The sequence below is a fragment of the Rhopilema esculentum genome, chromosome 13 (assembly GCF_057945365.1).
Source record: "Rhopilema esculentum isolate cy_ngs chromosome 13, ASM5794536v1, whole genome shotgun sequence".
In the NCBI taxonomy this organism is placed as follows: domain Eukaryota; kingdom Metazoa; phylum Cnidaria; class Scyphozoa; order Rhizostomeae; family Rhizostomatidae; genus Rhopilema; species Rhopilema esculentum.
Window position 1 is genome coordinate 5,891,565 of NC_142827.1, and position 22,957 is coordinate 5,914,521.

The 22,957-nt window shown below is 36.2% G+C and overlaps 2 protein-coding genes across 4 annotated transcripts in view; one reads left to right on the forward strand and one right to left on the reverse strand.

Moving 5' to 3' along the window:
* LOC135691680 (uncharacterized) overlaps positions 1–16,206 on the reverse strand; it is a 57,263-nt gene extending 41,057 nt beyond the window's left edge. For 2 of the 3 annotated variants that reach the window (XM_065209620.2, XM_065209619.2), the window contains exons 1-14: positions 15,980–16,206; positions 13,154–14,477; positions 12,526–12,794; positions 11,657–11,804; positions 7,837–11,260; positions 7,261–7,408; positions 6,481–6,792; positions 5,838–5,934; positions 4,772–5,169; positions 3,703–3,996; positions 3,156–3,237; positions 2,409–2,706; positions 966–1,124; positions 408–485 (exon numbers count right to left, since the gene is read on the reverse strand). In XM_065209620.2, the coding sequence (XP_065065692.2) occupies positions 408–485; positions 966–1,124; positions 2,409–2,706; positions 3,156–3,237; positions 3,703–3,996; positions 4,772–5,169; positions 5,838–5,934; positions 6,481–6,792; positions 7,261–7,408; positions 7,837–11,260; positions 11,657–11,804; positions 12,526–12,794; positions 13,154–14,477; positions 15,980–16,018 (7,070 nt within the window). In that variant the 5' untranslated portion in view covers positions 16,019–16,206. Of the gene's footprint in view, positions 1–299; positions 486–965; positions 1,125–2,408; positions 2,707–3,155; positions 3,238–3,702; positions 3,997–4,771; positions 5,170–5,837; positions 5,935–6,480; positions 6,793–7,260; positions 7,409–7,836; positions 11,261–11,656; positions 11,805–12,525; positions 12,795–13,153; positions 14,478–15,979 lie in introns of those variants that run through there. The other variant, XM_065209621.2, reaches the window with a different exon arrangement.
* LOC135691682 (uncharacterized) lies at positions 15,151–22,770 on the forward strand. The gene is made up of 3 exons (XM_065209630.2): positions 15,151–20,385; positions 21,263–21,520; positions 22,206–22,770. Exons 1-3 carry the CDS (start codon positions 18,573–18,575, stop codon positions 22,403–22,405), a joined length of 2,271 nt encoding a protein of 756 aa, XP_065065702.2. The 5' UTR covers positions 15,151–18,572; the 3' UTR covers positions 22,406–22,770.
* The last annotated feature ends 187 nt before the right edge of the window (positions 22,771–22,957 follow it).

Genomic DNA, 22,957 nt, shown 5'->3' on the forward strand with positions numbered 1-22,957 from the left:
CTTTGCATGGCCTAACTGATCAGCAGAAAAAAAAATCTTCACAGAAAAGATGGCGACAAGATTTTACTACTAGAAATTTAGATCAGCTTCGACGGAATATTCCAGCAATATGTGACGAAATTTGAAAAAAGCAAAGTATCAAAAAAAATTACGTAGCAAGAGACGCCATTTAAAATCCACTTTCTTTGTCAAAGATTTACGTATCATCGGTTCCAAATACGCTCGTACTGACGCAACAAATTTTAGGTCTTTGCTGTCTATTCACCTTGCAAGATGGTCCAAAAAATGTAACTAAAAAGTTGAGTTCCATCTAGATCTTAAAAAGAATGCAATTTTACTAGCACTGCTACAAATCCATAAAAATTGGAAAATTTTTAATTACAAATTTTTAAAATATTTTCGCTCACCCAACCCAAGTTCTTACAAACTTTTCTTGAAGTTCGGGCTCTAAATGAAAACCGATTGTGTCGAGGTAATGTAGAAATCTAAAATAAACACAAAAGGTGAAGTATAATTAGTCATTTTTAGCCATTTAATGGACTTTCTGAGTTTTCAAATAAAAGTCTTGTGTTGATTCAGCACCATCATTGCTTCAAATGAAAGGTTAACAAAGGCATCGACGTTTGTAATGCCAGAAACAGTGAGACCTTCAATCTGTCTGCAGAGATATGAACACTGAATTCAATGGATAAAAAACCTTTCAAACTTGAAAGATAACACCATAGAAAGTTTGTAAATGAAAGCTGCGTTCGAGTTGCGAAACGGATGTATGATTCATTTTGACTTTTTAACATTATCCCTGCATTTTGTAGATTTTACACAAAAAGGCTACGTACACCTATGGAGGGCTTTAATGGCGGTTTTGAATATCCTGGTACCGTAGGCTTTTAACCCTCCACTTCGGCATGGAAATTTCTAAAGCTGATGAAAAAATCTGCAAGGATAAAATTATACAATGCATTCACCTTCTTGATCTTCTTCCAAACTGGGTGTGTTTCCGGTGCTCTTCAGATTTGCAAATCGTACTTAATGTTGGCAATATGTCAACACAGAGAGCGCTATGGTCAGAGCGGCCGGAGCAAGGTAATAAGTTTTCAACAGATTTGAAAACCGACTTCGTATCCCTAAAATAAATCAATCCTTGCGATTAAAAAGAGGCAATTAAGAAAAAACAAAAGATAAAGAATGATATAAAGGGCATTTGAAAGTGAAAGCCACTTGATAAATTGTGACACAGCACCAAGATTTAGTCTTCATGAATATAAGCTATAAGCATTTGAACTGTCTCTGATTGCTGCATCTCAATCTTTTCAATATTATGACGAAACGATTAAAACTGCAACCAATATACAACACAAATCGAATTCATATAACAAATAAGAGGTAGAAACATATCAAAGTCTCCTCTAACTCAGCATGCAATTCAGGTGGTTTAAATTAAACGAAATTAAAATTATATGTAAAGTTAACAAAAAAAACAACATTCGGGGCTGAGAACTAAAACCGTATTTGCCTATGTTGTATATCCCGGTCACCAAAGAAAGCTGCTCATGGCTGAAAAATTGTGAATACGCCAATCCTAAATCTAGGGAAAATAGTATGTACTTTTAGTAGCGAGCTTATTCTACCTACCCAAGTGATTCTTCCCTTTCAGTTACCAAAGAAACATTATTAATTTGGAGAAATTCATGGAAAAACGCATTTTTATAGAAGCTAAAATCAGGATTAGTATTCAATTTCTTCATTTTTCGTTGATTTTGATAATTAAATTTTGTTTTATTTACCAACTGCTAATGAGCGGTTTTTAGAAAGAAAAATAGCACAAAAAAGTCGCAAAGCTTAACATAAAACAAAATCCTTAATCAGCAGTAAGAAGTTTTTTTCTCTTACATATATGTAAATTTAACAACGTGCCTTACCTTCCAAAAGAATTAATTCAATCCTATTATCAAAAGGATCATTTTTTTTAACTCGAAAACATTACTTTTGAAAAATGAAAACATTCATTTAATGAAATACGGGGCCTCTCAAACAATTCTCTTATTGGTTCATTGATACAAAGAGCCCTCAATTGAGACAAACCATCCATAAAAAAGAAACCACTGAACAAGGGAAAAATCTTTGAACCAGTTGGAAATTTGAGAGTAATCAGGATGTCTAAGTCATAACTCGGAAGATTTTCTCAATTCAGATCGAAAAAGGCTTCTGTAAGAGGCTCTGTAAATAAAGGCTTTAGTACAATTTTAGAACAAAAATACCTTTGGTTTAATGTCAGTTGGAAATCTCATACCCTTCAACCTCTCAAAGAATATCAGTCAAATAACGTCCCTAGTTTTGCAAGATCTGCTTCATGGCAACAGAATAGTCAAAGGGGCTATAACGTATCGCTGGCAAAAAGAGCAACCAACCTGGCCTGAATATCTGCCGAAGAACAACAGACACCATCCAGGTTAAGGACAGCTTCATGAATTTCCTTGTATGCATCTTGCACCTTTGAAAACAGCTGGTTCGAGATAGAGGCATTGCCACTGCCAAAGGAAAACCGTTCCTCGTCTGTAATACCGTCGACAATTCTACCATGCCACCAGCCGTGTGACTGTAGACTGTCCCTTAGAGAAAGATGGTCTGATATCCCATGCATGTCCACCGAAGATACGAGTTCGGCAGATGAAGCAATCTTCCTGAGAGAACGGCAAGTTTCTGATTCTGAAAAAAGGAAAAGGGAGACAGAGATGAAAAGGTCTTTGCGACAACTAGCATAACTTCTATTCTATAAAGAAAGTAGGGAGCAGAATGGATCACTGTCGACTGACCAGTATTAAAACAAGTATCTCCTTGTAAGATATTAGTAAATAAGTATGATATAAGCAGCCATTATATGTAATAAGCAGTATAAGCTGAACAACAAGCAGTTTACTTTTCGTAGATTAAGCTCCCTTAAAGATTGTCTAAAATGAATTCTCGATAAATCAGTAAATCAGTAAATCAATTGCCAGCTGAGGTCCTTTTATCAGACATGGTAATTTCTAGCATCTCTAGTTATCCTCAGTATTTCCATATTAACGTCCGCAAATGCATACCAACGCTACTGTTTAGACGACAAACAAGTAGGTGGACTAATAATTATGTTTCGAGCTGGTCGCAAAACTACATACCATTTTTCACGCCCCGAGTACACTTATCGAGTGACCAAAAACTTTGCTTGGATCTACTGGCAAGGAGCTCTTCTTCAGTGACCTGCATGGACACAAGAATATGTTGAAGGAGAAAAATATAAGAAAGGAATATAATGCATAAGTAAGTTCCAAAAAGCGATGAAAATTTAACAAGGAGATTCGATGAAAAAAGAGAATTAAGAAAGAACTGGAAAGTACAAAAATCTAGATTGAATTCAGATAAAAAGCCGGAGTTTGGGGAAGCAACAGTTGAAACGGGCGGCCATGTTCTGATTAAATAACACAGGTGTTTTGAACTACAATTACGTTACTGATCAGCCAAATGAGCCTAAAGGTAGCCATGCTTTTTTACTGTATGACTGCGCAGAAGCAGTTAGATAAATAAGGGCGCAGAGCTTTCAAGTAAGGGTGTAGGCTTCAGGCTGTGGGAATGAAATCGAAGTGGATGATCCTTCTAGCTATAGTGAAGAAATAAGTAAAGGAGAAACAAATATCTAGCATTTCTGTAATAACGTGAGAAAGATACCTGTGTAATATCGAATAGAGCATTTCCAGTCTCCTTTACAGTGGAGTCCTCGGTTTCATGTACCATGGCAATAAAAGCATCTAACTCTTCTGAGCGATTCTCTGATTTCGATTCAGCATTTTCAGCCCCAGTCTCTTCCTTTTCAACTGCATTAGGACCAGGTAAATCTTCCACTTGACAATCGTTTATTTCAGGGCCTAGATTCTGAGCCTCTTCGTCTTCTACAACTTCGCATTTGATATCCACAATAATGTTGTCCAGTTCAGAGCAAGGTTCTTTACAATTGCTGTTGGCCTTTAAAAACAACTTCTTTTCAAAATATAGCAAAGATACAAAGCCATTGGCCTTAGCTTCAAGCAAGTAGAACCAAAGTAATATCGATTAAGATATTCTATCTAGATTATAACAAATACAATTCACTTACGTGCAAAAACAGTAAACTAAAGGATAATTCCAGCAACAAAAATGTGCTTTTGGCATTATGCACGTTTTTGTTAATTGATGTTTCAAATAGCGAGCTACTAGTCTAGCTTATGGAACAGACAATAAACCAAGCAAAAAAAACAAAGAAATAAGCAGAAGTTATATCATATTTGACTTTCTTGTTCAAAAAGAGAAAAGTGATTTGTCCAGGTTACTACAGCCGCTTCTTGGAAAATCCAAAATGGCTGTGCGATTACGCTCCTTCGTTTACAAAAGATATTTATTGCTAAGAAATGAAGCTACGAAAGGTATGAAGCTAAAACTAATCCTTACAACGTTAAATGAGAAATGTCGTTCCATTTCAACTGATGCCAGGACAAATAATGCATAAAAGACGCGCTGCTTTTTGGATAAAACACTTTTAACAAGACTTAACTGATTACTGCAGATAAAACTGAAAACATTTCCACATTAATCTTTCAAAGAATAATTCTTTGATCGCCAAACTTCAAGCAACCAATGACCATGAAAAAATCATCAATGTCCATGCGCTAGGACAAAATGAGGAAGATGACCCGAGCTAAAGGAAATTTGAAGTTCTTGGTGTATTAAACAGCTCGAAAAGAAAATAATGAATACAACATACATTCATCTCTTGATTTTCGGCAGAGCCAGTAACCATGCCATGTCCTTCCCTTGGGACCAGTTCTTCAGTCACAACAACAGGCTTCATTTCAGAGAAGCTATCGACAACAGGCAGGCCCTCTTTGATGTCATCTTTTCCCATCAACTTACTGATTGATTTAGACAAGGCCTCGTGACAAGGGTTTTGCCACTGTTCAAGAAGAAATTGCAGTTTCAACAAAGATTTTCTGATGTCTCCATTACATTTAGCAATAACATCTCCTATCAATTCCCGCTGCGGCATCACTTGCTCAGCCAGGCAGATTGCCTCGAGATGATTGGCTATCGTTTCGTAATCAACTGCCTCCATTGTCAGGAGAGAGTATGATCCTCCCTCAAGTTTGCATGATACTAAAGGATCTGGAAGGATGGAAGAAAATTGGAAAAATCGGGTACCTAGATTGATTTTCGTGCAATGCCAAAAACACTCACTTTAACAGAATATATTTGCTCCCTATTTTAGGTAGCTACTGAAGAAAAAATTTGCTATGAGCTCAATCACGAGAGCCAATAACAATCAGCTTGTCACATCAGTTATGCTATCCGTTAACTTATCTGTCCAAAATAGTAATAGAGGGTTCTTGAAGCAGTTACCACTGACAGTTACCACTCACAATAAGCATGGTTACAGCTCATTGTTACAACTTGAAACCGTAGTTTTTTCAAGGCTACCTATAAAAAGGCTTTATCAAAACGGCACCAAGCCCATGTAACGCAGAAGGTAAAGCAGCCATTATCATGTATCCAAAGCTTGTATTCGGTATATTTAAAGCTCTGACGCTGGTTCAAGGTAATGCTAAGCACATATAAACGTAAGTTAAAACGTAGAAAAAGCAAAAATTATCCAGTACTTAAACAAAATATGGTCATAAAACACATACATTCGTCCTAAAAGGTATGTGTATAGCAATAAATTTTGATTAAACTTTCTGTAAATTAACTTTCTGCATGGAAGCCCACAGTCAATGATGTTGACCATATCCAAAGAACATTTTTCGACCGTTTCGAGCTGTTTTAACTTAACTTACCATTCGCTGTTATTATAATAGGTCTTTTAGCTTCTTTTCTCAGTTCATTCACTCCAAACCAAAAGCCTCTGTCTTGCTCGTCAAAAACAACATCAGCCTAGAAATGTAATGAATCGATGCTCAAAACATCAAAAGGTATCCGATGCCTTGGAACATCAAGGTCTAAACTTAAACCAGAACACTAACAGACATAATCTTGAAATATAAACAATCGATTAAAATCCTCAAAGAAAATCTAAAATGGGAGAGTTATCTGAGATGAAATACACAAAATCTTCTTCTGCTTCTTCGAGTTAAAATTACAGAAGGCAATGCTGAAATGGTGTAAAAAGAAAGAGCAAAGAACAATAACATGGATCTTTTCAACGCTTCAAAATGTAATGTTCTTAGAAAAAAAGCTAAATGGCAGTTAAAGTTTACTTTGGTAATTGAAAACCCGTGGAGATACAGGAGACAAAGTATCTTTACAAGAAACATTAATGAAAAAGAAGGACAAAAATACAAAGAGAGGAAACCTTTTGTTATGAAGATATGCTCTCTACAACACCAAGAAGAGTTTGACATGACATCGATGGTAAACCGATTTCAAATTGTTTAAATTTGAACCATGGTAACGTTTAATCAAGTGATAAGATCCACGTACCTGCTCAAAAAGAATCAACGACATATCTCCACTGCCTCCACTATGCTCTGATTGTTCCTTCGATGACTCACTTTCCTCAGATCCTTTCTCAGCTACCTTCTCTGAGCATTGACCGTCGTTTTCTTCTTCGGTTTTTCCCTCTGCCTTGGCACCAAAAAAGGGAAGAAATCCCTTTGTCCCATCGGCTCCTTTTCCGGATTCGTTCGCAGAACCGTGGAATTTACGCTTCACTTGGTGGCTCTGAGTGGCCTCTCCAAGAAGTGCTTGAATCTGCTTGCCAGATCGGTGACTCGATGGATTCATTTCGAGAACCTTTTTTAAAAAAGATTATCCGTAATTATAATTAGATACCCACAAAATCTACTAAACTAGCAAGAACTTTTACTCGACGTGCTATAATTCCAGATGCAAGAAAAACTCTACTACAAGAATAGTAAAAGAACAATTTTAAAAGAGCAACCATGCTTAAAATTGTATCATCAAGAGATATTATATCGAAGCAAAACGAGAACAGGCATGCAGATCATCCTTAAAGGTGAACAGTTATGAGTTAATCTTTTCTAGATTTTAGACATTGTGGCGTACAAAGCATGGGCATACAATATCTGAGTTGGAGAAGTGAAACATGTTCATTGGCAACACAATCCTTTGTGAGTGCCCAATGAATATCAATTCCTAAAAACTGAATGCTGCACAGGACAGACTGAACTAGTTAAAATTAAATCTTTAAACACATTTGCTCGGTAAGAAATACAAAATTGGCAATAAAAATAAATGAACCTTGTAGCCTAGCTCCTGAGCACAGGCATAAACAGCTGCCGTTGATCCACAACCCGTTTCACCAATTATCAAATAAGTATTAGACAGATTGTCTTCCTCGTCACTGTCTTCAAAATCACTGTGATCATCGTCATTCTTGGCACGTGGCCTGGAGAAAGAGAGGTATTCTGCGTCAGCTATAACTGATCAAGCAAGCATAAAAATTATCAAATTCAAGCCTAAGAAATTGATCGAAGGTTGCATTTAATGGACATCCTGCTTGATATTCTGCATTTTCACGATGAACAGAAATAAGCAAACAGGCATATGATCTGTCAGAATCTACTAAGATTCGGTAGCATCACGTGTGGAGATTTTATTGTAGGTAAAGAAATCTCAGACCATTCTATTGGATTAAAATGATAATGTTTACCCTCGTAGCAGCACCCTTATATGGAAGCTTGACGGGAATACCATTTCAGTGGTAAACCAAATTTTTCAGCTTTCAATGCCTTTATTAGGTTCGTAGTATCAAAGGAATACACACACAAAACGCCAAGCATCGTGATTGAAACAAACAAAATAATACTTTAATACCTGTGCGCTTTTGAAGCCATCATCTGCATAACAAGATGCTCGTGTTTCTCCTTCCACAAAGACAGCCAATCAAAAAGCTCATTGCAGTGGCTTGCGTTGCCAATCACTTGCTCATGTTTCATTGGTGCGTACTTCTCTGTCCATAATAACGTTGAATTGACAAAGTCTTCCGTGACCGGTTGCACTTCAAAATCTTTTCTACTGTCTTGATAACTATCAGCAGATTCTGTCGTCATGTCCTTTGAAGATGAATTAGTTGTAGATGATTCTACTGGCTCTAATATTTCTAGCGATACGTCATTTGTCTCTTCTTTGCTCTCTGAGGCCTTGCGTGACTTCTTTCTTTTCTTTGACAGTGGACTTGTGCAAATATCATCTTCGCCAATCTCTTTGTGTAGGCTTTCGTCTTTCTTCCTGTTTTCTTCTTTCGCCAACTTCAATTCTTCTTTTCTTCTCCGTTGTTCTTCCCTAGCTAACCTCAGTTCTTCCCTTCTTTCCTCCTCCTCGATCATTTTTTGCTCCTCCTTTTGTTTTACACGGGAAGATCGTCTCCGCCCACTGTCACTTTCCAGTTGACCAGTTTCCTCTAAGAGTTCATTTTTTATCTCCCTTGAACGTTTGGACCTACTTAAATTTACATTGTCAGATATTTTGCCGTCTTGCTTTTCTTGCTCACGATTCTCTTTCTCGTTGCTTTTTCCATTCCTCTCGCAATTCTCTGTCAAATCACTATTTTTTATATTTGAAACAAGCTCCAAGGGCTGATCCACTTCCATTACACAAGGTTTATTAACTTTGGTGGCTGCAGAAGAATCGTGGTTTTCAGTCTCAATATCATTCATACCCTCGTTATCAGATTCTGCTTCGCAGTTTATGTTACTTTGGTGTAAGACCATAACTGGGTCATTTGAATCTGAACCAGTGGAATTGTTGTCCATAAGGTGATGAGATGATTGCTGAACAACATTTGATACGTCAATTTTCTCCGAAATAGGACACGGAAGTTCCAGTTCCTTCTTTTTTATTTTCTCTGGCAACTTTCCCTCATGTTCACCTGAGTTTGAAAATCCTTCGTGATCATCGAAATTTCCCTCTGAAACGAGAGGACATTCCTTTTCGCGTGCAACTAAATTATCATCTTGCTTCATGGCAGATTGTTTACCATCAAGTATCACATTTTCGTCAAACTTCTGTCTCTTCGATTTCTTGGTAGCAAATTGCAAAGGAGGAGTCACTGAAGCTGCATCTGCTTCGGCACAAGAAGGGTCTATTGAAGGCTCTACATCCCGTTTACGTTTTGACCTGGGAGTTATATCTTCTAGTTTTATATCAGAGGTGGCGGGTTCGTCGTTCGTACAAATGTCATGTTCACTTTCTATATCAACTTTTCTAGATTTATCTCTACTTTTAAACAATGGGTTTTCGCCCTTATCCTGTTCACAATTTTCTTCCCCTAATTTTTCATTTTTCTTACATTGTTTTTCCTGAGCCAAGCCCAGCCTTTCATTTTCTTCATGATCCGTCGAAGAGAATTCTCCTGTAGTTACTTCTTTGTCATCATCTCCTATAGTTACCTCTTTAAGTTTATCCGTGTCACAAGGCTTCTTTTCTAAAGTTCTGGCACAAATTAAGTCCCTGTCAGTTGTAAGTTCTTTGTTTTTTTCAGTAGGCGCTTCTGAAGAAACGGACTTCTTTGATGAAAAATACGACATAATTGTAGCATTTCTTTTCTCACATGGTGAAAAATCCTTATCACTAACTTCATCATCCATTCCACTGTTCCGTGTTTTAGAACAGGCCACCTCACAATTAATATCTGTAGTGTTCTTAGCCTCACACATAATTTCTGTAGCACCTTTATTTTGTCCTGTTGACATTATGTCCATTGGCATATCCGTGACCTTAACACTGCCTTCATTTTTCGAAACCCCAGGTCGGGTATTACCTTTAGGTCTCCTTCCCCTTTTTCTGGCACCAGCATCAGCTCTGCAAGCATCTTTGTCCTCGTTTGCATTCTCATTACATATCGAGCTTTCTTCAACCGTACAGCGCTCAGTAAGCTCAGCTTTCCCTAACGAATCTGGCTTACATTCTGCACTTTTACTATTTGTGACATCATCTTCCCCCTTACAGCCAACAAACACTGGCGTTGGTTTTTCCAAAGAGCAATTCAATGACTTTTGTCCAAAGAACTTTCTTATATCTAAGCCACATGGCAAACGAATTTCCTGTTTCTTTTCCACTGAAGTTTCAGCTTCACCTGATTTAACTTCATAACTTTCAACTGCTGGCAGAACTTCGATGACTGAATCATTTAGACTATGATCTGACACTGTAGCTTTTCTCTCTTCTTTCTTATGTTCAATGTCTTTTTTCTCTTTGCTGCTCATTCTTTTATCGTTGAACAACTTTCTAATATCAGCGTTTGATGGTGTGGAGCTTTTGCTGTCAACACTTTCATCTTTTTTCTCAACTTTCTCTTTCTCTTCACTATTCTGTTCCTTCTTCTTCTGTTTCTTAGGTTTCTTCCTGCTCTTCTTCTCTTCAGTTTTTTTACTGCTATCACCTTCAACGTTCTCATCATCAATATTCATTTCAGTAACAGCTGGAGTATCATCGACTAAACATTTTGCGTGTTTTCGTTTCTTTTTCTTCGTCTTCTTTTTGCTGCAATAATCTTTCACCTTGTCTTGGTAATCAACTCCTGCATCAATAGTTGGTCCATCAACATTCTTCGTAGACGACAGCGTCTTATGCTTATCTTCCTTTATAGTGATTTCGAGCCGGTCCTCATCCGGATCAAAATTCGTGACACTTTCTTTATAATCCTTCTTCTCAATTTTTCTTCCTGATCGTCTTCTAGTAGAACTATCATTAGAATCGTCACCTTTCTCGTGGTCCTTGTCGTCTTTGGATTTTGAAGCCTTCTTAATATCTTCTAATTCTTTCTGTCGTGGGTGTTTTGATACTTTAGCAAACGACTGTTTTATTGTTCCGCTTAACTTTGCTTGCGGTGATTCAATCAACTCAACACTTAGATCCAAATGTGCACTTTTATTCTTCGTTCTTGTTTTATAATTTTTCTTAGATTTCTTTTCTACTTTGTCAACCTTCGTGACAGCAACTGCTTTATCCTGTACTTGACTTTTCTTACCCTTCCTGGAACTACTATTCCTGTTCCCCTTCGACGCATTCTCAGTTATCAGCTGTTTGCAACTTGCGATATCTGCATCGCCGTCCTTTGCAGTGGGTTTCAGGGTTCTAGCTTTCTTGAACATATTTCTTATATCAATGGCAGGCGTTGTAGTACATATGGTCTCGCTCTGTGGGATAGAAACCCCAACTGGTGCAATTGGCTCAATCTTTCCTTGCTTTTCCCATATCATTTTCAGATTAGATCTCATCAGCTCAGCTTTAGCAAGACCTAGCAAAAAAATTACAAAATTAACCTATTCATAATACAAAATCCCAGGATGTGGAAAAGAAATAAAAACAAAATTTGAAAGCAAGAGTAATTCTTCGTCTTAAACTCCTCGAATCATCAAAATCAAACATGAGATGCAGCCTAAAAGGCGAAGGGAACCTTTGTCTAGTTATGAATCAAAAACCACCATATACTATAAATAGGAACAAAAGTTGTCAATAATGTTACTAATAAAAATAGAATATTTGGAAAGACTAAAACATAGATAGAATCGTAAAGGGTTCTTGGACGGCTAAAAATCATGTATACCTCGGCCAAACTTTGAAATAGATGAAAAGACGATCACACTTAAGGATTTTGTACCTAAATAAGGATAAATTTTAAACAGGAACTTACACTGCTGTAAAACGCTCTTTTGGCAATAAAGGTACGCCTCTAAGACCTCTAAGATTGGAAAACCTCTCTTCCTTGTCATTATCGCTCCGAGACAGACAGCTAACGACACAGATTTTGCACTGGTGACCTCCATCTTTTTAATAACAGTCTATAAAATAAATTGATAATTATGTGAAAATTTTTTGAAACTGTTATGGCATTGATGATTGTAAAATAAAAAAATACATCTGACTTCAAAATCATCCAATCTTGACACACAAGGTGACAGATATGAGGTTAGATGATACATCAATTTCAAATACAAAATAATAATTTATATTAATCTTAAATCTACAAACCAAATCGGAATAGAATCGAAGCAAATGCAAGACAAATGAAAATTAAAGACAAATTAAATGAATACGAAAATTGAACACATTGGGAAAATAATTTTTTACAGTGACTTAGATATGTTAGGAATTACTGACTAAATGCTGATCTTTCTTAGTTTGACACAATTGAACAACCTGTAGAAAAATCCAAGCAGAAAAGCATGTAATAATTGTTATAGTTTTATGGGTAATATACGATTATTTACAGGTTCATTCCATGAGAAATTCAAGAATATTTTGACCCTAATAACAGACATGAGTTTTTCTTTCACAAACAGGGGAGGACTTGCAGAGTTTTTCTGCTTAAGCCCATAAGGTGGATACAAAAAGACTGGAACAAATAGAGCCAGGGTGCCTCTCAAAGGCCCTTTGTCATCATCTAATGTGCCCAGCTGGTGATTCCACCCCTGTTGTTGGATAATAATGTATTTTGTTTCTGCAAAAAAAGTGGAATAAAGTAGGGAAACTATGACATTTAAAATCAGTATAGATACAAACTTTGTTCATGGTCAGCAAGCATGTCCAAATTGAAGTATCTGGTACAGGATGGTAACTGTTCAAGAGTTGAGTGTCACCTAAAAGAATTTTTCCTACTTTTATTGCCATTGGCAAGCTTTTGTACCAAGTATTTTCAGCATCTGAGATCTGCAGAACATGACTTGTGGTTGGTAAGCATGTCTCTGATTCCAGGATAACAGTATCCTCATGTCGTACAAACTTTTGATTGGAAAATTTTGAAAGGAAGTTTGTTTTCATCACTGATGACTCTGCAAAATAACAAGCAATTTTGACTACTTATTAATTTGCATACAATTTGCAAAATACAATTTTATACCTTCTTTTCATGGGTTATAATGTAAACAGCTGAAATAACCATATTTCAGTTGGATGGCCTTTCAGTTTGAGATACTTTGCTGATTGCTCTCTTTGTACTTCTTTTACAGAATAAATGTTATGACAAACAACAAATTAAAAATCACTTGAAGGTGTAATATTTTGGAGTTGAATAACCTCACAAAGAAAAAGTGAAAAGAAGTGAAATTATAAATGGATCTGATCTTATAAATTTGAAAATTGAAGAGTTAATTTAAATCTAGAGATACACACTGATAATTTTATAGCATACCAGGAGCATTCAAGCACTTTTCAACAAGCTTGGAATCTATAATTTTAACATTCTGTTGTGTTTCTTCAGGTCCCTTTGGTATAGGTACTCTTTTGCTAGAACACATATCCAACACAGAGGTCTGGCAGCATTCCTCTGGATTGTCTCCAGTTGATGTTGAATGATTATCAATATTCTTCTGCTTGTTTTTCCTTTTTGGTTTCTTTTCATGAGTTTCATCTGCTTTCTCCTTTGACTCACTTCTCCTAACCTTTTTAATTGTTTTCTCATGTTCATCTTCTTTATCTTCATCAGCAAATTCATCATGACAATAACTAACCTCTTTCTGTTTTACCCTCGTGCTCCTTCTTACACCAACTTCATCTATTTTACTAGATTCGCCGCATTCTCTGCTTCCACTGCTTGTTGACAATTCAACAAGAGCAGAGTTTTTTGTCATCAGTTCTCCATGTTGGTTTTCATTTTCCCCGTCAGAATCAGAATCAATTATTTTCCTTCTTTTCTTTTTAGGCTTATTTCGGTTGACACTTTTGTTTTTTATGTGAAAATTTTGTCCATCTTCATCATCTGAATTTACATCCATCTTACCTTCTGAGCAAACTTTTAATTTCATTTCATTTTCACACCCTAGACTTTGGTCAGCTTTTAGCTCTTCATTTCTGGGAATTATTCTCTCTTCAGGCTCTTTTACCCTACAGTGAATGTCTGTACTACCATTATCAGAGCTTTTTTCAATAACTACCTTGTCCTCTAAACTGTCATTTTCCTCTGCACATTCTTGAATTTGATTAACACAGGAAGAATCTGTCAGATTTTCCATTTTATTATTTTCAAGGTTGTCATCACCGCTAATTTTGATTGATTCTTGGTTACTTAAAACAGGTTTATCATTTTTTGAACATTTTGATTGCCCCTGTCTCCTTTTCTTTCTCCCTCCTTTGTACTCTTCCTTACTTTCACTATCATTTAAATCAATAGACTCGCAGGGCAATTCATTTGATTCAATTCCCTCTACTTCAATAGAACCTTTTGTAACAATATCTTCATCAATACAATTATGCAAATTATCAAAAGTTTGGCCTGATTTGCTCTTTCTTTTATGCTTCTTACATTGCTTTGATTTTTCTTTTCTATCAATTTCATTTGATATACAGGTGTCTTCAATATTTATTTTAGTTGATCTTTGGGATTCACATGTTTTATTTTTATCTGACAGGATTCCAGTTTCTTTTACATTTATGCATTGTGGAAGGTTTTGTGTAACTGGTTTGAAAAACGAAAGAATTGACTGCTGTCTGTTGTCAACAATACAGCTTTCATCTTCCTGAAAATAGATTGTGAAACAAAAATTATCTAATTGCACGCCAGATCTATTAATCATTGCAATTACCATTAAATGAATGAATTTTAAACTGATAAACTTAATGATGTGTTGACCAAAATAAAAACTTTATTTTCCTAATGCAATTTCTTCTCAAATTTAGCAAAAATTAAAATAATTGAATAGAAGCTCAAAACTCCATTTTACATTGATATTAGCAAAAGCAATCACAGTAGATTTTTTCTAATTATTATCAACAATGTATTATCATGTTAGATTGATGAATAATAACCAGCTTTCAATCTTTTCAATATTTTATCAGAGCAAAGTTCTTGCATAAAGCAAATTTTTCTCTCATTGAATAGATTAGTTATGCTTGATTCTCTCTTCTGAAATCTATATTTTCCTTATTAAAAACTATTTCAAATGTCCTTATAAGTCATTATTTCAAATCCTTAACCCTGGAAATTTTTAACACTTTGGGAAATTTTCTTACAGAGCCTTGTTGAGACCTGTTTACATCTGCAAATAGTGAGACTCATCAATGTTTCTATTGTTTTCAAATGCTCACAATAATTCTGTCAATTTTCACATCCATTCTAATGATGTACTTACATAAGAGAATTTAATTTTTACTCTTATCTTATGTCAACCAGCTAATTCTATTGATAGATTTTCATGAAACTCTGGTGTTCTGGGGTTCTCAGAATTCATTTGTCTCAAAATTTGTTCACTTTGAATGCTGTATGGTGGTCTTGCCATCATGATGGTCATTAGTTTTTTGTGCTTTTTTTCTGCCAGATCGGCTGTTGGGATTGGGGATTTATCCAGTGCTTTTCTTGATGAAGGGGGGTGTGGGTGGGCTCAGGGTCAGGCAGTATTCCCTGTCTAAACTTTTCATTCAGAGGAGTAGATCATATCACTATCATAGCTTTTCTTCATTTTCTCTTTTCTTCTTTTTGTTATATGAAATAAGCTTCAGCTTGTTGAAGTTTGCATTATTTGGTAGACATAGCTATATAGACATATACTGAAGTTTCTTGATTTTTTCTAATTTTTAGTACTTAATTTTTTAGGGCTTTTGCAGTTTCACATCATTCAGCATGTGGTTACATTGATAAGGATAGGGTTTGGATCAGTAAATAAGAGGTGCGAAACTGCATTAACGTCCTCATTTCTTATTGTGAGTTTCTTAGATAAAAAAATGTGCATCCACACGACCTTGTGCATTCACAATTATTTAAGAAATTAACTTACTTAAGCAGATATTAATAACAATATGTTATGGATATATAGTCTAAAGCCTTGTCTGTCAACATTAAAGAGCAGTGGCAAATCAATTCCCTAGATATCAATTTTAAATAAATACGATTCAAGGCCTACAAAGCACAAAACAACTCGATTAGGTCAGTAACTGGCGCCTTTCAGAATTCTCTGCTTGCAGTCTATAAACCTCGGTGTCTTTAACTGCAAAAGCCCTTGATGTATCAGAAATGAACACCTACCTTTGAATCACTCTGATCTAACTGACTAACATCATCCATTGCCAATTAAAACACCTTCTAGAGCAGCGAAGCAAATGTTTGCACTAGATCCATTTTGGTTCCCGCCAATTCAACAAAACCAAAGCTCTGAGGTGGGCTGAAACGAGGCCGATTTAACCTCGTGTCTAACCATAAAAAATTGAAAATTCATCAAAACAAGAAGACAACATTGATTCAGGCCCGAAGCCAAGATAATATATCACCCCTTGATCAAGACGATACTAGTTGTTTAACACCCCGATAATCTAGACTTTTTCTAGTCATTCTCATGGGATAGTCATGACAATTTGAGTCTCACACTGGGGGAAGGAAAAGTGTTTACTGGGTCTCCCATGTCGGACTTAAGATAGTGCTTAAGATAGTATCTTAAGATAGATGAATGAATTTGAGCGTTACCCGAAGTATCATCTTATTTATGCCACAGAATAGAGAATGTAATCTCTATTCTGTATTTGTGTCAATGGTTAATCGCTCATCACCATACAAAATGAATTTGAGTAAAACTTCTTTTGAAAGAAACGAGAAACCATGAGGGAGCAAAATTGCATTCACACTATTGAGAAGATCAGATCTAGGCACATTATACGAATTACAGATCAGCAGGAAATGTTCCTTGTCCTCTACCCCATCATTTGCGGGACACAAAGGGTTGAATGTATCTCTAAAGTTATGCCTCACTTTATGATAATTTAGTTTGCTCAGTCCTACCCGTAACTGAGTAAGAATAGCTAGACCTTTTGGATCATGAATACCGTATACTACATAGTTTAGGAGTGGGTCGGATAAGTTTCGATAATTTTGTTTTAAAAAAACTTGGTGGAGGTGATAACATAATCTCTGGGTCATCCTTGTCTGAGTGTGTTCCATTCAGAGAGACAGTCGGGGTAAAAGCTGGTCTTAAATCTTGTCGTTCTTATCTGCTCAACTACATACATCTGCATTACGAAAAGAATACATAGCTTGTGGTGATTGTGGAATAAGGTATCTTGTGTACTCAGGGGTACCATATGATTATTCAGTGAGGTATCTTGTCTGAAATCGCATTTTGTGGGTGGGATGTGGCCGCATATACAATTTATAAAAGTCAGTTAAAGTGTTGCGGGGCAAATACTTTGAAATAAATTTTATTATTCCTATTCCGTGTCTACATTATAGTATAATTGACTGGATGTGACTGGATGTGACTGGCAAAAGACAATTTAGAATCAAGCATGATGGCAAGATGTCTATGTTCATTCATTTTGATGACTGGGATGTCATTGAATAGAAATGGTGGATGATCGGCTCAAATTTTCTTTATTGAAAAAGTCACCGCAACTGCTTGTTTAGTTGGATCAGGATTAAAAACCATGCGCCAAGTATGTGCAAACTTTTGATGATGTAAAGATCATGATCCAGGTGTGAAGCAGCCTGATCAGAATTATGAACAATGGTGAAGAGTGAGGTATCATCAGCAAACAGTTTGACATTACATTTAAGATTATCAGTCAAGTCGTTGATGTACGCAAGGAAGAAAAGTGGGTCTAAGATGGAGCCTTGAGGGACGCCGGAGGTGACTGAACTCCGTTCCGATGTTTTACCATTCAAAACTGTCCGCTGTTTTCGATTTGCAAGGAAGTCTTTGATGAGTGAAAGTAAATTTCCAGAAACACCACAACGACGAAGTTTATAAATAAGATCTTCATGCCAAACCCTATCAAATGATTTGGATTGTCAAGATAGACGGATCGAGCATCAAGGGGTGCATTGCAATCAAAGGCAGTAAGTATTGTATGAATAATAGACAGTAGTTGGTGTGTCGTGGAGTCATAGAGCAAACACTACTTTGGCAGTTCAATCAGAAAAAAATGCAGAAGTGTCTGCTGTAACAGGGTGGTCAGGGCATTTTAAAATCATAAATTATGTGAAAAACAACTTGGGGACAATATGCAAACTATATAGCTATTGTTGCTCCGTAGGTTTGTTTCCAAACTGAGCAACAATAAGTGAGTTGTGGCTCAACAACTCCTTCTTTACACCTCCTGAAGGTCACTTGAAGGCAGAAATTCCTTGGCTTAATGAGATCATACTGTTTAGCCTTAACTGGTTGAAATGGCAATCTCATTTGCGTATGTCAGCAATTTGAGCTCCCTGAAAATTTTATTGGTTATCGTATGTTAGGTTTCTACATGTCACAAAGTTTGTGAAACAAAAGCCAAGTAGACCTCTGAACAAACTAACAAGCGTAAGAAAATACCCAAAGAGTATAATCTTTGGCTTCTAGAAGAATTCAGTTCCCCAAAAACGCCAGATATTTTTTAGCTTCAGTATACCTGTAATGATGAAATTGAAAATCAACGTGAAAATCCTCAATTTTTTTTTCAAACTTTGATTGCGAAATTTTTAGAATCGTTGCATTTGGAAGTAGTTTCGAACAGATGACGAACTTTCGAGAGCGTTCGAAGTAATCAGTCGAATATTAAGAGCATCGAAAACAAAATTTAGGCAGTTTCATTCTTATTGAAAGCAAAAGCTATCGGATTGATGCTGTTTTCTTGATCAGCTCAATACAGCAATGGAGGAAAATCCAAATGGGCAAAGATACGGGATTATCGACAGTCAATTGATAGAAAACGTTTCGAATATACTGGGATTTGATACAGGAAGGCTCAATAGCACTCAGAATTCAGAATATTGGAAAGCGAAGTTCGAGGAGGCCGATGGAACCCTTCAAAGCTGTGAAAAGAACAAAAAAATTGTTGAAAAGCAAAATGAAGACCTCAAGAATGAAAATAAACAAACTCAAAAAGCAGTTGATGATGCTAAAATGGCCATGGCGAAACTTTGTGCAAGAAACGAGATTCTCGAAGAGCAGTATAAGAAAAATGAAGAAGAAAGAAATGATCAATGCCAAAAGATTACTTACCTTGAGAAAGAATTGAACTTGCAGAAAGAGATTGTGGAAAAAATAGAGCGGGAACTGAACGAAAGTCAAGAGACGGTAAAAGAAGAGATTGCTTTGAGAAAAAATCTAGAAATTGTGAATGAAAAAACTAGCCTGAAAGTTGATTCACTTGAAAAGTACGTGGAAACTCTCATTGATATAAAACAGTTGTATGAAACAAGGATTCGAAATTCTGATACAGTCATTGCTAAAAAGGAAAATGAGGTAAAAGAAGTCACAGAAAAGCACTTTATACAAACTAAAAAGTTCGAAGAATTGGAACATGATGCTGAAAAATTACAAAAGGATATTCAAGATATTTACGGTAAATTCGAAAGTTGTTGCAAAGAGAGGGATACAACTGAAATGAAATTCAATGAGTTGCGTGAAGTTTATGCGACAAACAGCGATAAGTTATCAGACGAATGTTATTCCCTTAATGTTTCACTCCAAAGAGCTTACAATGACTGTGAGGTTTATTGCAAAAGAATAGAGGAGTTAGAAGGGACGCTTGAAGGATTGCATGACACAAGGTCCTTGCATACAGAAGAAATTGATATTCTGAAAACGCAAGTGAACGATAAAGACGACCAGATAAGCAAATTCAAAAAGAAAGAGGCAGAACTTAAGGACAGACAGTCAGAATTGGAAATACAGAGTGATGAGCAAAAGGAAGAGATACGAAAGCTGAGAGAAATGTTTGACGTGGAGAAAGCAAAGAATGAAACTTTAGAACACATGTGTGGGCAGAAAGTCAGCGATTATGATGATTATGTTAGCAAGTTTAAAGATTTGGGCAGACGGCTTCAGATGCTTGAAACTAGATTGAAAGAGGAAAAAGAAACGCATTCGACGACATCAGAAGTTAAAGAAATGTTACTTCGTGAAAATAAGGAGTTACAACAGAAATTAAAGATACTTCAAGACGATTGTGACAATAATGAAAAGAAGGTAAATGATCTAACAAGAAGCTTGATTCTAGCGCAGGACGAAAACGCTAAGCTCAAAAAGGCAGTAGAGGAAACATCCGAGGATGCAACAAAGCAAACAAATAGCTGTCAAGAGCTGACAGCAAAGAACCAGTGTCTAAGTGCAGTGAATGAGGAAAACGAGCAAGAGATTGCTGCTTTGAAGAACCATTTGGAGAAACTAAAAAATCAATTATGGACTTTACGAGAAAGGAGCATCGAGGTGTCGGCAGCAGCTGATGTTATCGAGAAGTTCAAAGAACGATGTTATGTTTTGAATGAGGAGAAGAATGAGTTGTTGGCTGAGCTAGAGAGGCTGAAGGTCGACAGATGCAGGCTTACGAGAGTGAATGAAGAACAGAGAGAGGCGATTTGGAAGGCAAGACAGGGCCAATCTGTGTCGCAGTCACGGATAAAGGATTTGGAAACAGCTGTTTTTGAGCTAAGGGAAGGCAAAGAAATGGCACTTCAAAAAGGTACTTCAGATCGTATTTCTTTGAGTAACTCAATTAAATTGCTACAAAGCAAACATCGATCATTTGCATTTAAATCATTCTTTGCATTGGGAAAATTTTCAGTTTTTAGAAGAAAACAAGGTTTTTTATGTACTTGAAATGTTTCAATCATAGAATCGATTATCACACTGTACTGTTGCAAAACTGAACTCGGCCTAATTGAATCTGCATTGCAAATTCATCTCCAAAGTGAGAATAATTTGAACGATTTAAAAAGGATTCAAAGGGGAATCCAAGCTCAACAGTGCTTACATAAAAAACACAACGGCATACATCAGAGCTTAATAGAACGTATAAAAAAATAAGCCTGGCATAAGTCAATGAAATTAATCGAATATGAAAGTAAATAAAATTAGAACAAATACACAAATGCTCTGATTCTCTAAGTTTTTACACTGCTAAAATTATTTTGCCAGGCAGATTAAGAAGTGGGATAATCACTTTAAAACTTGAAGAATATTGAGACTGAATAGCTATTTACTGTCATTGAATCGCTAGGACTCATAAACTACGATGATAATATGAGCATATGGTAATAGGATACTTAACTTACATTTCTACATAAGCTAAACTATCAACACTCTTTCATTCAGACGATCTCGTATTCTTCTTCTAAATAACTATCTGAACTTCATCATCTGCTTTCACACCGTTTTACTTCGATTATTCAAGTAGCACCAATGAACTTTTTGAACAACCTATGCCAAGTTAGTCACCTTACGTTCATGCTGAGGCGAAATACTAGTTTACTTCTATTAATTCTCCATTTAAATTGCTTCGTTACTTTTTGTTATGCATTGTTTGCTTTAGCTGTTAATACTTGACTGTTTATCCACAGTTGAACAATTACAAAGGGATTTCACAGAGCATATAAAGGATTCCGAGCAAAGGTGGGAACAGAAACTCAAGGAAAAAGAAATCGAGTGCGAAAAGCAGTTGAAACGAAAAGAGGCAAACGAAATTCTGATGAGACGAATGGACGATCAACTTAAGCAGAAAGAGGTACAATTAGAAGTGAAGCGGGGTGAACTGAAGAGGATGTTGGTCCAGTGTGCAGATTTGAAGAACGATAAAATGAGGTCCGAGAAGAAAATCGGTGAGCAAACAGCTTGATGATGTTTAATTTTCTTCCCTTGCGTTGATCATTCTTGAACCACTTTCGTTGATTAAGAGCGAATTTGTAGAAAAAACAAGAACAAAAAAATCTGACAGAGAATGCAAAGAAATCGAATGACATCGACAACTCGTCTAGTAATCGCAACTATTATAAAGGCTGAGATTTCCCCGCTTCGAAAAACCCTGATACATCTAACGAAAAAAAGTTAATGAAAATAAGCGAGTTACTTTAGTCAACCACCGATGAAAAGACGGTGGCCAGAAAAACGGTCTTTTCACATATTCTCGCTATATACTATAAATATGCATATAGCTACAGTTGCCTGATGATCGCATGAAACTCGAAGGAGCAACTTAGAACCGTCCTGTTCTATACACTATATAGCGTGTATGGCTCTGCCGATACTGTACCGGGCACTTGACGACAGACCGGTAAACAGTAATTTTCATTAAATGTACACATATATATAACGGTCAGCAATAAAGTGACATGAAAATCATTTATCTCAAAGGTACTACCATATTACATGGAGCTAAATGCGAAATAAAACCGAATCTAAATTGAAATTCCAATTTATGTAAGACACTTGCTTAAAATGCCACTACAAACGACGTTTAGCTTGTCGTTTTTTCATTAATTACTTAATCATGGTTTCCATTCTTAGAATCCTTGCAATTAACGGAGAAGACTCTTACCGGGAAAGTAGAGAAGCTGGAACCACGTCTCAGCAAATTAGAAGAAAGAGAAGGGGAGCTTATAACGATGCTCAAGCAAAAAGAAGTGGAAAATAAAAGCATTAATGAGAAATGGGAAAAACTAGCAACGGCAGGAGTTGAAGAAATCGCAAAGGCAATCTGGGATTGAGGCTTGTTGAGATTAATTTATTACTATAGACTTTTTGTTATTCTGTATTCAATTCTATAAATTTCAATACTTATGACTAAATAATTATTTCGAAAACCTGCAGTTTGGTACACATTCAGTTTTAGTAGCATGAAAAGCTTTAGTAAATTAGGCCTCATTCTCTGCTGAAAAATTGCCAAACAGCCTATTTAGATATCTTGTTTTTTCATCTTTAGTTGTTGAACTTAAATTCTTGAATGATTTTTCACTGCTCCTTTTGGCATGGCAGATCAACTAAACCGTTCAGTATAAACTTTGCTTTAGCTAGCAACCAGGATCTAGAACAGCATTTGACTGTTCTTCATATTTCGAATGACAATACGGTAGCGTCTTGGTCTAGCAATTTGGGCACCTTAAAGATTTCTTTACATAACCCTTCCTGAGGTTCGGCCTAGTTGGCTTTTAAGCATATTGAACTTATAGAATATTGATTGAAGTTATGGTAACTAATAAACATGATCAAATTGTGGGGTTTTTTCTGTTAATTACGTTTAACAAAAAACAGACTATTAT